The sequence below is a fragment of the Tachysurus vachellii genome, chromosome 10 (genome assembly GCF_030014155.1).
Source record: "Tachysurus vachellii isolate PV-2020 chromosome 10, HZAU_Pvac_v1, whole genome shotgun sequence".
In the NCBI taxonomy this organism is placed as follows: domain Eukaryota; kingdom Metazoa; phylum Chordata; class Actinopteri; order Siluriformes; family Bagridae; genus Tachysurus; species Tachysurus vachellii.
Window position 1 is genome coordinate 20322486 of NC_083469.1, and position 14315 is coordinate 20336800.

General features: G+C 40.0%; 1 protein-coding gene across 8 annotated transcripts in view; it reads left to right on the top strand.

The window, feature by feature from the left end:
* The first annotated feature begins 1368 nt into the window (after positions 1-1368).
* Positions 1369-14315, top strand: part of hectd1 (HECT domain containing 1) — a 31997-nt gene continuing 19050 nt past the window's right edge. For 5 of the 8 annotated variants that reach the window (XM_060880202.1, XM_060880205.1, XM_060880209.1 and 2 more), the window contains exons 1-15: positions 1370-1594; positions 4033-4251; positions 4540-4774; positions 4979-5206; positions 8010-8291; positions 8841-9111; positions 9222-9298; positions 10049-10147; positions 10241-10355; positions 10683-10857; positions 11333-11471; positions 13090-13260; positions 13372-13594; positions 13708-13971; positions 14079-14155. In XM_060880202.1, the coding sequence (XP_060736185.1) occupies positions 4112-4251; positions 4540-4774; positions 4979-5206; positions 8010-8291; positions 8841-9111; positions 9222-9298; positions 10049-10147; positions 10241-10355; positions 10683-10857; positions 11333-11471; positions 13090-13260; positions 13372-13594; positions 13708-13971; positions 14079-14155 (2496 nt within the window). In that variant the 5' untranslated portion in view covers positions 1370-1594; positions 4033-4111. Of the gene's footprint in view, positions 1595-2183; positions 2398-4032; positions 4252-4539; positions 4775-4978; positions 5207-8009; positions 8292-8840; positions 9112-9221; positions 9299-10048; positions 10148-10240; positions 10356-10682; positions 10858-11332; positions 11472-13089; positions 13261-13371; positions 13595-13707; positions 13972-14078; positions 14156-14315 lie in introns of all 8 variants that reach the window. The other 3 variants (XM_060880203.1, XM_060880208.1, XM_060880204.1) reach the window with 3 other exon arrangements.

Genomic DNA, 14315 nt, shown 5'->3' on the forward strand with positions numbered 1-14315 from the left:
TGCGGTGGTATGTTTGCTCCATCCCTCTGGTATTAGGTGTTCAATTTCTGCATCTTGTGCAGATCCCTCATTGTAGTTTTTTCCTGTTACTCTGGAGATGTATATGTATGTTCTAGACTGATTGCCATCTCTAAATGTTCTGGAGTGTGAGTGTGTGCGGTTGTCACCCAGTGTGTCCTGAGTGTTGCATGCTAATAATAAGAAAACTAACGATAACAATAGGTGTCTACGCCCCTAAGTGTGTGTGATAAGTGTGAGAGTGTGTGTAAGTGTGAGTGTGTGTGTAAGTGTTTGCACACTTACTCACACTCGCACACTTGGTATGGTTCATCAGCGACATGTTCTGAGCGCATCTGATCAGCTTGACCCCGGTATCGCTGCTTGCAGCTATATTTTTTATTTCTTTCTGGAATCACAGAAGAATAAAATTTAACATCACCGACAAGTTCATAATTGTTCGATTATTCATCGTTATTATTAGTTTACTTTACAAGCTCAGTGTATTAAGCTGTTTGTCTGTCATTTACATTATGTGTGTGAGTGAGTGAGTGTGTGTAAGTGTGTGAGTGTGTGTGTAAGTGTGTGCGAGTGTGTGTGTGTAGGTGTGTGTAAGTGTGTGTGAGTGAGTGTGTGTAAGTGAGTGTGAGTGAGTGAGTGTGTGTGAGTGAGTGCGAGTGTGAGTGAGTGTGTGTGTAAGTGTGAGAGTGAGTGAGTGGGTGTGTGTGTGTAAGTGAGAGTGTTTGTGTAAGTGTGTGTGTTCCTCGTATGTGAAAACATACTTGGCAATAAAGACCTTTCTGATTCTGATGAGCAAAGGATCCAAAATATGCAACATAATTGGATTTTTGGACTGTTGGTGGCGCTAGAGGGTTTGAGTTAGACACACCAAAGTTGCTATAGTAACTTCTAAGACTGGCCTCTACATGTGTGCCAAATTACATAACTTTCCTACGTACGGTTCTATGGGCTGCCATTGACCTCAATGGCGGAAGAGGAATAACAATAATAATAATAATAATAATAAGAAGAAGAAAACTAACGATAACAATAGGTGTTTAGGCCCCTTCGGGTCTTGACCCCTAATAATAATAAAACACACACTGGCTCGTTTCGTTCTCAGTTCGATTAGAATCCACAAAGACGATAGTAACTTAGAGCACCGATTCGAAATTCAGTTCGGTGGATCGACTCTATGACGTTTTTAGACATTTACGTGGAAACAGAGACCTAAAAATTAAATACAAGTGTTTATATTAGTAAACAACGGCGACCAAATAAACAAGTCACTCGGCTTAAACTAAAACACGCATTTATGTTCGTGAGCTCCCCCCGGCGGCCGGTTTCGGAAGTGCAGCGCTGTGCCTCGTGATGCGGAGCCTCACGCTGATTCCCCTCGACGGCTCCATTTCGCTCCGATCAGTCAGCTGCTTCTCCCCCGTTCACTTTGACCTTTAGCTTTGTGTGTATATATATGACAGAAAAGGGGATGAAGAAACGTTAACTTTTTTTTGTTTGTTTTTTTTTTTCCTGGCTGTCATATTTACGGTCTGGTCTAAAAGCCGCTTCGGTTTTTCTCGGCGTCTGCTGAAAAACGGTGAGTTTGATTCTGTCTCTGAGGGAAAAGCCGGCCAGTTTCCCTGTGCGCGTGGCGGGGTGAAGCGGCCGGGCCTCGCGCTCGCGCAGAACTTTATGTCCCCGGATCTGTCAGTAAACACGGGCCGTGTTTGTGTAGCTTCACTGTTTGTACACAAACCTACGACACATAAAGCTACGCCGCGTGTCATACCCGGTAGTAATAACGTTTCAGTCTTCAGAGAGTCACCTAGTATCGTCTTTAATGTTTATTTGTGAGGTTTAATGAACAAGGCTCGTGGTTGTGTTTATTATCCGACTGGATGTTAAACCTGATCCTTTCAGCTAGCTTCAGTTAGCCGGACATGCTAACAAGCTAACATGTTTGTGGCCCGTCTTTCGTCGGAAACCAAATTAAAACGAATCCCAATAGACTCGGCTATAAAACGTTAGTTAAACCGACTATCTCGGAGAATTGACGTGTTTACACGATAAGTGGGAGTCATAAAGAAAGACGCGCTTGTGTGGCTAAGCTAACATAAGCTAACATAGCTTTCCGTGCTGAATCTGTTTAACGAGTTTATTTATATTTCTGCTTGTTTATCTAGCAGCTTTGGCTCGTTAGGTGTGTTTAGATACCAGCTGCTGAATCTACGTAGTCGTATTCGGACACGATTAAGTGGCAGTGAGCTTAGTTAGCGTCAGATACTCTGGAGGTATCGAGTGACAGCCGCTAGGAATCGGCTCAGAAGAATCGACCCTGTAACTAAGCTACAGTTGATTCTAACAGCAACGTGGGGCCTCTAACATCATCGCCAACAACAAGTAAGCTCTAAACCCATCCAGCCCACTGGTGCGTAGATCATTTTACTGTTTCTTCTCTGGTGGCTGGAAGAAGTTGATGATGTGTTAAGTAATTGTTTGGCAGACTGAGAGTCGAACTGTTTGTACATGGTTCATTTAAGCCTGGCCTGTTTTTTTGATGCACAAACATGGCATTGTTAGTTGGTTAGTTGAATCAAGGCTTCTCAAGATAAGACTAGATGAGTCTCTGGTGTTGGTTAACTCCTACCATGATGACATCGACTGCAATGTGCAAAGTCGCGTTTGTGACTCATCCATAGACATTAGTTTAAATTAGACTCCAAATTATAAACATTCCTCTGTTTTATGGTGTATATTACTTGGGATTTGTCTCGTACACATCACTCATGGCGAATTTTGTATTAGTTCTGCGAGTTAAGTGTTTGTTTGTTTGTTTGTTTGTTTCTATCCTCATCTACTTAATTGTTGCGTTTTAATTCTGCTTTGAGCACATTTTGGATTTGGTGTACTTTACTTGTTTAGTTTAATATTTAACATTTAATAAAATTGTCATTTCTTATAACTAGTCTATTATTTTTTTTTCTTTCTCTAAAGCAACCTTTTAATCTCAACTGTGGATGTTGTACTTAAGTGTCCCAATGAAGGAAATGTATTTGTAGGCCAAGCTGGTAAGGATATTCATGCAGAAGGTTAAGCATATTAATTAACAAGGGCTTTAAAGTCTGTGAAATTCATACAACTATGCATTTATGTGTTTGTTTGTTTTTGTGTCTATATGCAAAAAAAGAAAAACCTCTTTTTATATATCCGGATTGAAATTTTATCAGACAGATTTAGGCCTGCTGCTTGTTTAGATGATTTTTAATTGCTAGTGTGTGTTTAATTACCAGGAGCCTCGTTGAGCAGAACACACTGTAAATATCTGTGTCATCTAGTGTACAAAGATTCTGTCTGGTTTATATTTTTCTCAGGTTTTTAATATCTGACGATTTTAAATTTAGCCTAACCTTTTCACTCCTGATAGACCCATGTTAAGTTGTTTGGCAGCAGATATTTTATTTATATTTTGTATATTTTGTGAAATTTTATTTTCTGTGAACAATTATCTAAAAATTGTAACAACCAGAAGTGGTAGAAGTACTATTACTGCCAGATTATTTTTATTTTTTAACTTTTGACATTATAGCAAATGCAGAGTTGGTTAATTTCCTGCACATGAGGAAAACAACCCAACCGTCTTCCTTCAAACACCTTGTACATGGCTGTGCCTGCCTGAGCACTCACTTAACCAGGCCATGGTAGAACACTGTTAAATGATTTATCAAGTAATTAGTGTAATAGGTTCTGTGGCTTTTTTTTGTGTCAAAGTTTTCTTAAACAATAGTTTGAGTAGTTCTTATTTTAGCAGACCACCACTTTTGTTGACCCAATTAAGGTCATCGGCTGAATCTTGATTGAGTGTCCTACTGCTTTATAGACAATACACTTTTATTTTGTTTACAACCTATCAAATCAGTGTGAATCTTCTTCAACCACAAGAAGTTCAATGTGTCCATCTGTGTCTGTTGCTTCTATTAGCTCAGAAGCCAGTCTGTCTTTGCTTTATTAATATAGACTTTGTCACTTTAATTCAAGGTGAAGACTTCATGAACCTGCAAGAGGACTAGTGATTGCTCATACTCTCTTCTTTCATCTGACCGGTAAAAGCTGTGTCATGGCTGATGTGGACCCGGACACACTACTGGAATGGCTGCAGATGGGGCAGGGCGATGAGCGTGACATGCAGCTCATTGCCCTAGAGCAGCTCTGCATGTTACTGCTTATGTCAGATAATGTGGACCGCTGCTTTGAGACGTGAGTGTAAATCGAGACTATCTGTTACAGTTAGCTGTGAATCAGATTATCAGTATCATTGCTGATGTGTTGTTGTTAAAAGGTTCTTTTAAGTGCATAACCTGGGCATCCAACTAATCCAATTCTTGTTTTTATTTTATTGTGTTTGTGTTATTAGATTTTGTCCAGAAATCTAAATTGTCCGGAGATGATGATTTGTTCTCGTTACCAGTATATTTTCCGAATGGCAGTAAATTGACTGTGTGGTTTTACATTTGTATGTCTATGCATTTCACAATGTGTTTCTAGGTGTCCTCCAAGGACATTTCTTCCAGCCCTTTGTAAGATCTTCCTGGATGAAAGTGCCCCTGACAATGTTTTGGAAGTGACAGCCAGGGCCATCACCTATTACCTAGATGTGTCCGCTGAGTGCACGCGCAGGATCGTTGGAGTGGATGGAGCCATCAAGGCCCTCTGTAACCGACTGGTGGTGGTAGAGCTCAACAATAGGACCAGTAGGGATCTAGCAGAGCAGTGTGTAAAGGTACATCCTGTTATCTCTACAGCTTTTTACATAGAGTTTTAAAAAATAGCGTAAGATTTAAGTTCATTTTGGAAGCTGTAAATGTTGTTGAGTAGCACTTGATACTCGATTAATCATTCTGAGCTACATCTGCATGAAAGGCACATGAAAGGAATTGTAGGATTTCGATGCCTCGATTTTTATTCATGCCTTTTATCTTCTTAGGTGCTGGAGCTGATCTGCACACGAGAGTCTGGTGCTGTGTTCGAGGCTGGAGGGCTGAACTGTGTTCTGAGTTTCATTAGGGACAGTGGTCACCTGGTGCATAAGGATACACTGCACTCAGCCATGGCAGTAGTATCTCGACTATGCAGTAAAATGGAGCCACAAGACTCGTCTCTTGAGACCTGTGTGGAGTCCTTATCCAGTCTTCTCAAACACGAAGACCACCAGGTAACGTGACTTGTGCTTTATCTCTCTTGTGCTGAGTAAATTGATAGAAATGAAAACAGAACATATTAACTCCCGCTCTGCGCAGCCTATTAAGCTGTTTGTAATCCGTCTGATGACCGCCTCAGATTGAAAAATGTTCTCATGTACCCCTTAATCAGAATAGATTAAAAGATTAAGGCCAGTCAGAATGACTTTTCTGTATGATAACACAATTAAGGTAATCCTTATAATAGCCTGGAAAATAGAACAGCGATAAGTATCATGTAAGCCCTCATAACCAATTCCTTTTCATTTGTTTTCCTGTGTTTTTTTTTTTTTTTTTTTTTTGTGTCAGAACACACTAACCAATGTAGCAACAAAAAAAAGGTCCTCTTTGTAATCAGGGCTGTGACACCCGTAGTTGAGAGAGTGCTGTGCTGTTCTTGTTTGTCCAAGTAAAACCTGAACAACTAAGCTTGTACGTCTGATTTGTCTTACGAGCTGGTGTATTGTTCTGTTTTCCTAAAGCCCAGTGATGGAAGGTACAGTATAGTTGTGTCTGTGCATGCATGTGGGATGCAGTAACCAAATACAAATACATGATTTGCATTGAATAGATATGCAAATATGAACAGGAGGCACTTTTTAGGCAGTCTAGCCCCTTTTTTTTTAAATTATTAATAAATGACCCGAGGTGTAAATTGGCATTGGGATTCCCTGGACATTACATTGAACATCAGCTGGATAATCTAATGGTATAAATTTTCTAAGCAAGAAACCTTATTCAAGCTCCCCTATGGTGTGTTAGATAAACAGGTCTGCAGCGCACTATGAAATCTAAGGTAAAACTGCAGCTATGCTTGTATCAAATCAGCTGCTTACTTGTCGCTTGTGTTCCATTTAATAAAGTGTTGCACAGCATTAAAAGAAAATGCTGTGCCAAAAGAAACAATTAAATATATACTGAGCCATAAACTGATCTCCTTTTTATACAGTACAATTTCATCTTAACGATTAACTGGTCGTCTTGTTCTTGACTTATTTTCTTCTTGTTTATATTTTTATTTTTTCCCCACGTTTAATATTTATTTAAGCTAATGCTGTACCTATGAAATAAACTGGTTTTCAGAACTCATTAAAATACAAGCAACGTGATTAAAAAGCTGAAGCTGGAGTAATGTGTTGGTATGGTAACACTGACACTTTACTATGTTCCCCAGCATGAGATTGACTTTGGAGCAGAACATATAACATGCATATTAAATGAAGGTTGTCTGCAGAGAGTTCAGCTTATCATGCTGATAAGAAATAACCGTAAGAACGCTGTAACGAGAATGAATGGAAACTTTGCATGGAAGCATTAAAAGGTGCTGCAACTATCACTTAATTTGTCAATTGCTGTAATCTATTGGTTAGTTTTGCGTGTGTGTGAACACATACACACATACACAGCTTCTGCTGAAAGTAACGGACTGCCACGTCCAGTTCTTTTGTTTTTGGGCCTTTTTGCACCTGGTCACTTCGTGTGTTTTCTCTGATCCGATAGGTATCTGATTTGTTGAAACTATTTATAGGGCACATAAATGTGTCTCGGCGAATCGGATATCAATCCGGTCTTTCTACTCCCGCACAAAATGCAAATATATTTGACCTCATTTCCGGGGTAATTGAAATGGAACACACTTTGGTGTAGAAGACGAAAAAACTTGTTACGACGGTTATGCTACAAAAAAACAGCATTTACTGCTTGCTGTATTTTCGCTGGCAGCAGCAGTGCATTTTAAGACCCAACGAGATGCCTGGGTGAAAGATCACTCGCGAGTCATGTACTTCTGTTTGGGAGGAGTATAGCGTTGACATGTGGCTCGAACAACCACATTCATTTTCATCTGAAATGTGTCCCAGACCACCTCCTGAAGTGGTTTGAACGATCGGATTTATATCTGTCTCGAAAACGTTTCGGAGGGCATTTAGACCTGGTCTTTTTATGATCGGATAGTTATCTGATCACAGAAAACGCATGAAGTGACCAGGTGTAAAAAGCCCCTTTGATATACACTGAAGGCTTTGGGGTTTAAGATCAAAAGATGAATGGGATTGTAGACCCTGATGTCAGCTTTTTATTCTCATTTACATTTAGATGTTTTAAACAATATAGAACATCAAGCACAACTGGGTAATGAACAGGGCACACCTGGGTAACAGATGGGTGGGTTCAAATAAAACTAGATGTAAATATGTGGAAATTCTTGTCTGTAGTTTGATATTCATATTTTGCCCTCAAACCTGATATCTTGCTCTTCCAGTTCTGGTGTTGAATTTGTCCTGCGTGTCGCACGGTCTGTTCTTTTGGAGTTGAACTTCTTTTAAATTCATAAACATGACATGATTATGCTTTTGATTTTAAAATACATGTTTAATACCAATTGACCGTAGGAAATGTGGCTCAGTGTTTCATCATTTGTGCAAGAGCACAGCAAATATACATTGCTCAAGAAAGATAACCTAAGAAAGAAAGAAAACCTATATTTTGGGAAACACGCACACTTATTATTATTTTTTTTTATGGTAACGTTTAACATTGAGTGTTGGTCCTAGTGTGTAAATAACATTTTTTTTTCCAGGTTACATTTTGAGTTTAAAGTTGAGTTTAGGGGAAAATCTAAGTTTATTTTGATTACAACCTCTGAATGATTTCTTTGAGTCAGACATATATTTGCATATAAACTTTAGAGACTTTAAGTGGTTATTGTGGCAACAAACCTAATTTTAGTATTCAGAATGTGTCCAGATGTAAAACCCAAAGGATATTATGATGTTGCAGGTTTCTGATGGCGCCTTGCGCTGCTTTGCATCTCTGGCTGATCGTTTCACACGCCGTGGGGTTGATCCAGCTCCGCTGGCCAAGCACGGCCTGAGTGAGGAGCTTCTATCACGCATGGCTGCTGCAGGAGGTTCAGTTGCTGGTCCTTCCTCCACCTGCAAACCAGGCAGAACATCTACAGGAGGTGCCCCGTCTGCCCCTGACTCTAAACTTAGCAACCAAGTGTCCACTATTGTCAGCCTGCTGTCCACCCTGTGCAGGGGCTCACCACTCGTCACCCACGTAAGTGCTGTCACTTCAAAATTTAATAATGAAGTTTTACACTATTATTACATTATTATTGTACATTATTGGGGTCCACTACATCAGATTACATGCAGAATCTGAGGTCTAATTCATTCCAATGGCATTCACTGGGGTTGAGCTCAAGGCTCCGTTCATGGACCTCATTTTGTATACTGGATGATAATTTATAATAAAAACAGTGAATTATGAATATGATTGAAACACATAAATCATAATTCTACAGCATACAGACAATTGTATGCCTCCAATTGTATAGCAGCATTTATTTTCCTTTACTTTGAGCCCTGGGTTTCATAAGAAAGTGCTCTATATTCTGACCAATAGATATATATTCAGTGTTTGATCTCAAACACAAATGTCTTAAGTGTATAGCTAGAATAAAAATACTAATCCTTTTGGAGGGGATTGTAAGTGTGAGCGATCAGGACTTACAGTGGAGCTTGATTGTGCTGATATGCAAGTAAGATCAAGTAACTCCATTGTGTGTTTAGAGCTTTAGCAAAACCCTTTAACATGTCTTCTCAGGATCTGCTGCGCTCAGAGCTGCCTGACTCCATGGAGAGTGCGCTGCAAGGCGATGAACGCTGTGTGCTGGATACAATGCGATTGGTTGACTTGTTGTTAGTCCTGCTGTTTGAGGGTCGTAAGGCACTGCCCAAATCCACAGCTGGTTCAGGTGGGCGTATTCCAGGCCTACGGCGCCTTGACAGCTCTGGTGAACGATCTCATCGCCAGCTCATTGACTGTATTCGTAGCAAAGACACAGATGCACTCATCGATGCCATTGACACTGGCGGTGAGACAATATTTCTTTGACTTCAAGCAATACAGTGCTTTAATTATATATTTTCACTGCAGTTTTGAGCATATCTTTTTACACTTAAACGAAACCTGTTTTTCTTTTAGCATTTGAAGTTAATTTTATGGATGACGTGGGACAGACACTCCTGAATTGGGCCTCGGCTTTTGGAACACAGGAAATGGTGAGAATTTTATTTGAATAGCTTTAATCTTTAATATTGTGGAAAATTAGCTTGATACTCCTTTTTTAATGTGCAAATTACAAGCATTGTGTGTAGCATGATGCACTATTAGAGGGGCATTGAAGTGTAAATGAGGATCAGCAATGATGCAGATGAATCCAATTTGAAAAATTAACACGTTTTTGGTGTGTGCAAGTAAAAACAAAAAAGCAGACGGTGTTTTGTGTCACATACACTACCAATAACAAGTGATCTGGTTCATTTAAATCTGGCAGTCTTTTGCATACGATGAGCCACCACTGCCCTACAATGAGGTTAAGTGGTTAAGGCTCTGGGTTGTTGATCGGAGGCTCAGGGTTCAAGCCTCAGCACTGCCAAGCTGCCTCTGTTGGGCCCCTGAGCAAGGCCCTTAATGCTCTCTGCTCCTGTGGTGCTGTATCATGGCTGTCCATGCACTCTGACCCCAACCTCCATAGTTGGGATATGCGAAGAAAGAATTTCACTGCGCTGTAATGTATATGTGACAGAATCCTCTCTTTCTCAAGTAAATAATTAAGCAATCAGTGGCGTAAAACAATGATAACTGCTATTAATATAGAAACTGATATCAGCCATATAATTCATCTTAATTCAGCATGGTTTCTTAACTTGATCTAACTTACCAAAATACTACCCGGCACTTGGACAGGATAAAGCATTAGTCCAGAGTAATCAGGTACATGTCAGGTGCTTAACTCTGCTCTGCTGTAGGTGGAGTTCTTGTGTGAGAGAGGTGCAGATGTCAACAGAGGCCAAAGATCGTCATCCCTGCATTATGCCGCCTGTTTTGGACGGCCTCAAGTAGCCAAGGTAAAGAGCTGTAATTAGAAAGTTCCTTTCTGTCCATATTTTCAGACATTCATTTATTTATTTATTTATTTATTTATTTATTTATTTTATAAGACTTTACTGCGACATGGAGCCAATCCTGATCTGAGGGATGAAGACGGCAAAACGCCCCTGGACAAGGCCAGGGAGAGGGGACATAGTGAGGTGGTAGCAATTCTCCAGTCTCCTGGTGCGTGCCACAATTTTGTCATGTATTTGAAAAAAAATAATTTTTTTTAACTCTATGAGAAACTACAAGGACTGATTATGTGAACTACACCTGATAACTGTATTGGAAATAGTCAGATGTCAACGTCAGTAATTTATTGAACAGAGGAAACGGCATCCTTGCCTGTTTCACCTTAGTCCTATCATCTGACTGATTGTGTTCTCTGAGCAGTAGTTAGAGTTCTCTTATTGTACACTGTAATCCCCAAGCTTTTTATTTCAGTTGCTTTTTCTCTCTCTCTTTATTCTATCCTGTTTTGAACATTTATTTGGAACACATTTTCTCTAGGAGACTGGATGTGTCCTGTGAACAAGGGGGACGACAAGAAAAAGAAGGATATGAACAAGGAGGAGGAGGAGGGCACTGAACCAAAAGGGGACCCTGAGATGGCACCCATCTATTTGAAGAGGCTGCTTCCAGTATTTGCACAAACCTTTCAGCACACCATGCTGCCTTCAATAAGGTTCATTTGTTTGATACGCCTTTATAATCTAATTGCGCTATACTGAAGGGCTATGAAGTGAAGCTCTCGTAGGGCTGAGGTTAAAATTGCATCGTTTAGTAACCATCAGAGCATCCTGGAATTCAATATACACTTTATACCAGCTTTTTTTCTATATTTGTGCTGAGCAAAACTTGTATGAGCCACCACAATTTTAGAAACTAGTGCCATTTGTTGCTAGTCTTTAAAACCAGGCTCTTGATGCAGTCATTAGTCTGCATAATAAAGTAGGAACATAAAATACCACTTGCATACGTGATGTGTTGTAAATTCATATTGCACGTTGGAGAAAACATGTTTCAAATACACGTTTTATTTCAGAGAGCTATGTAACTCTGACAGCACAACTAGCTAACAGCTAAATATGAAGGTTTTTTTTTTCTTGTCTGTGATTAATGAATAGTGACAATAACAGTTCTGTGTCCTTCCTCTGTAGGAAAGCCAGTTTGGCTCTGATCAGGAAGATGGTTCATTACAGTTCTGAAGTGCTGCTTAAGGAAGTGTGTGACTCTGATGCTGGACACAATCTGCCCACTATCCTGGTGGAAATAACTGCTACTGTGCTGGATCAGGAGGTCAGTGCTAATTGTGGTCTTGTTTTATACACTTGTTAAGCTTTGGAGCTGATTTAAACAATGCTTACCTTAGGAAGAATTGTATTCCACAAGATGTTGGAAATATTCCTTTTTAGATTTCGGTCCCTGTTGACACTACCATAGCCCCTAACGTTGCCCACACTAGCACTACCATAGCCCACAGCCTGTAGTTGGCGACTGAGAAAGCCAGTGCAAACATCGAACTCCTCGTCATGATTATGGAACTAGTTTGAGATGATTTTGGCTTTATAAAATTCGTGCCTCATCATGCTGGAGGTAGCCATCATATGATTATTTATTATTATTTATATTTATCATGATATGAAATTGTGGCCAAGAAGGGAATACATACGGAGAGCAAGCATACTCAAATAGGCTTTGGAATTTTTCATTGATTTATTGGTAGGGTATCAAAAGAAATTTTCCAGTTCTGCCTTACGATTCCCGGTTCTGATTCTGATTCCATAATAAAAGAAATGTGAAAAATAATGCACAATTCTTAAACAATTCCATTTGTGTTTATTAATCACTCTATAAATATTTTAAACAGAGCTTTTCAATTCATAACAATTTAAATTTAAATAACTCCAACATCAATTTTAACATCCAGAATTACAACTTAGCAAAACAGTTAGCATTTTTTATGAAGAAAAATTAACGTCTGCTTTCTCTGGGAGAAGACGAGACCTTTCCTGGCTTATTGTATCTCCAGCTGTGGAGAAAAACCCCTCAGAGGGGGTAGATTTGCTTCATTGTTGTAGCTTTGGAAATGAATCCAAACTTTAGACTTTTTTTTAGACACGTTTAACACAAAGTGTACCTCAGCACAGCAGCGCAAGTGACTGATTTCTGTGGTAAGCTGCGTTAATTTGGTTGCATGACTGTAAAACAATTAATATACATGAGGTAAGACATGGCTATTTAAAGTGACCGCTCCCAGCGCTTTGCCCGTCATCGCATCGGAACCGCGTTTGGAACCGAAACTTAAATTCTGCACGGTTCCAGTTCCTGTTAAAAAACAGTACCGGCTCTGAATAAGAACCGGTTCTCGGTTCCCAACCCTACTTATTGGTGTTCATAAGCCCAAAGTGTGGCAAGATAATATTCCCTGCACCAATACACCACCTCTACCAGCCTGGACTGTTGGCAGTTTGGGTTCATGGATTCGTGTTGTTGACACCAAATTCTCATCCCACTGTCTTTGTGCCTCAGCAGCAATCAACATTCATCAGAAAATCGAGTTTTGGTGATCTTGTGCCCACTTGAGCCTTAACAAAGCTTTTCCATCCATAGAACTGCTGCTAACTGGATTTTCTTTTTCTGTACTGTACCACTTTAGAAAACTCTAGGGATTTTGTCTATGTGAAAATCCCAGGATATCAGCAGTTTTAGACATTAATCAGACCAGCCTGTTTGGCACAGACAATATCAGAGATCACATTTTCTTCCCATTCTGGTGGTTGGTCTGAACATTTCTCAGCCTTACGTGCTGGACCATATCTGCAAAATATTTGCCATTGTGCTTCTGCCACCCGATTGGCTGATTTAGAAAATTGCACGAGGAAATGATTTTAATCTCTTGTCTTTTTCCTCACAGGATGATGATGATGGTCATTTGCTGGCACTGCAGATCATAAGGGATCTTGTTGATAAAGGAGGAGATGTGTTCTTGGACCAGTTGGCCAGACTCGGGGTAATCAATAAGGTGTCGACTCTGGCAGGACCTACTTCAGATGATGAGAATGAGGAAGAAGCCAAACCAGAGAAGGTAAACAGCCATCTGTCAAAATTAAATCTTTTGTCTTGTAGAAATATAAAGTAAAATATTTTTCTGGTTGTAAATGGTCTTGAATTCCAAAATCAGTATATATTATTTCAGGAGGATGAACCCCAGGAAGATGCCAAAGAGATTCAGCAGGGCAAGCCATACCATTGGCGGGACTGGTCCATTATAAGAGGAAGGGATTGTTTGTATATATGGAGTGATGCTGCTGCTCTAGAGCTTTCAAACGGGAGCAACGGGTGGTTTCGCTTCATCTTGGATGGGAAATTGGCTACTATGTACTCCAGTGGCAGTCCAGAGGGAGGCTCTGACAGTTCAGGTGAGATTTTTTTTTTTGTATTAATGCTCTTTATTGACAAGTAGAATGTTAATGAATTTTTTTTTTTTTTTTTTAAAGCTCTTGACTAAATGAACATGTGTGTGATTTTATAGAAAGTCGGAGTGAGTTTCTGGAGAAGCTCCAGCGTGCCAGAAGTCAGGTAAAGCCAGTCACAGCTAGCCAACCCATTCTGTCAACAGTGGGCCCAACAAAACTCACAGTGGGCAACTGGTCACTCACATGCCTAAAGGAGGGTGAGATAGCCATTCATAACTCAGATGGTCAGCAGGCCACCATCCTGAAAGAAGATCTGCCAGGCTTTGTGTTTGAGTCCAACAGAGGCACCAAGCACTCTTTCACCGCTGAAACCTCCCTTGGTGAGCTTGGGGCAAATATCTACTCCCTTGTTGTAATAAGTTATGTGGTTTAAGTTAAGTTCTGCTTCTTGGCCATTATGTATGATTCTCTTGATCATTTGTTCCAGGGTCAGAATTTGTGACTGGCTGGACTGGAAAACGTGGACGGAAGCTCAAATCTAAATTGGAGAAAACAAAACAAAAGGTAGGCGTTTGCCAGTCCTTGTTTGCTTGTGGTGTTTCTGATATTTCTGAGAAGGCACTGGTTTCACGGGAGAATTTTCCCTTTATAACCCTTCTAAGCCAAAAACCGGCCTAGAAGATCATTTGAGAATATGTTTTGAATATGTACTCCCGATTCAAAG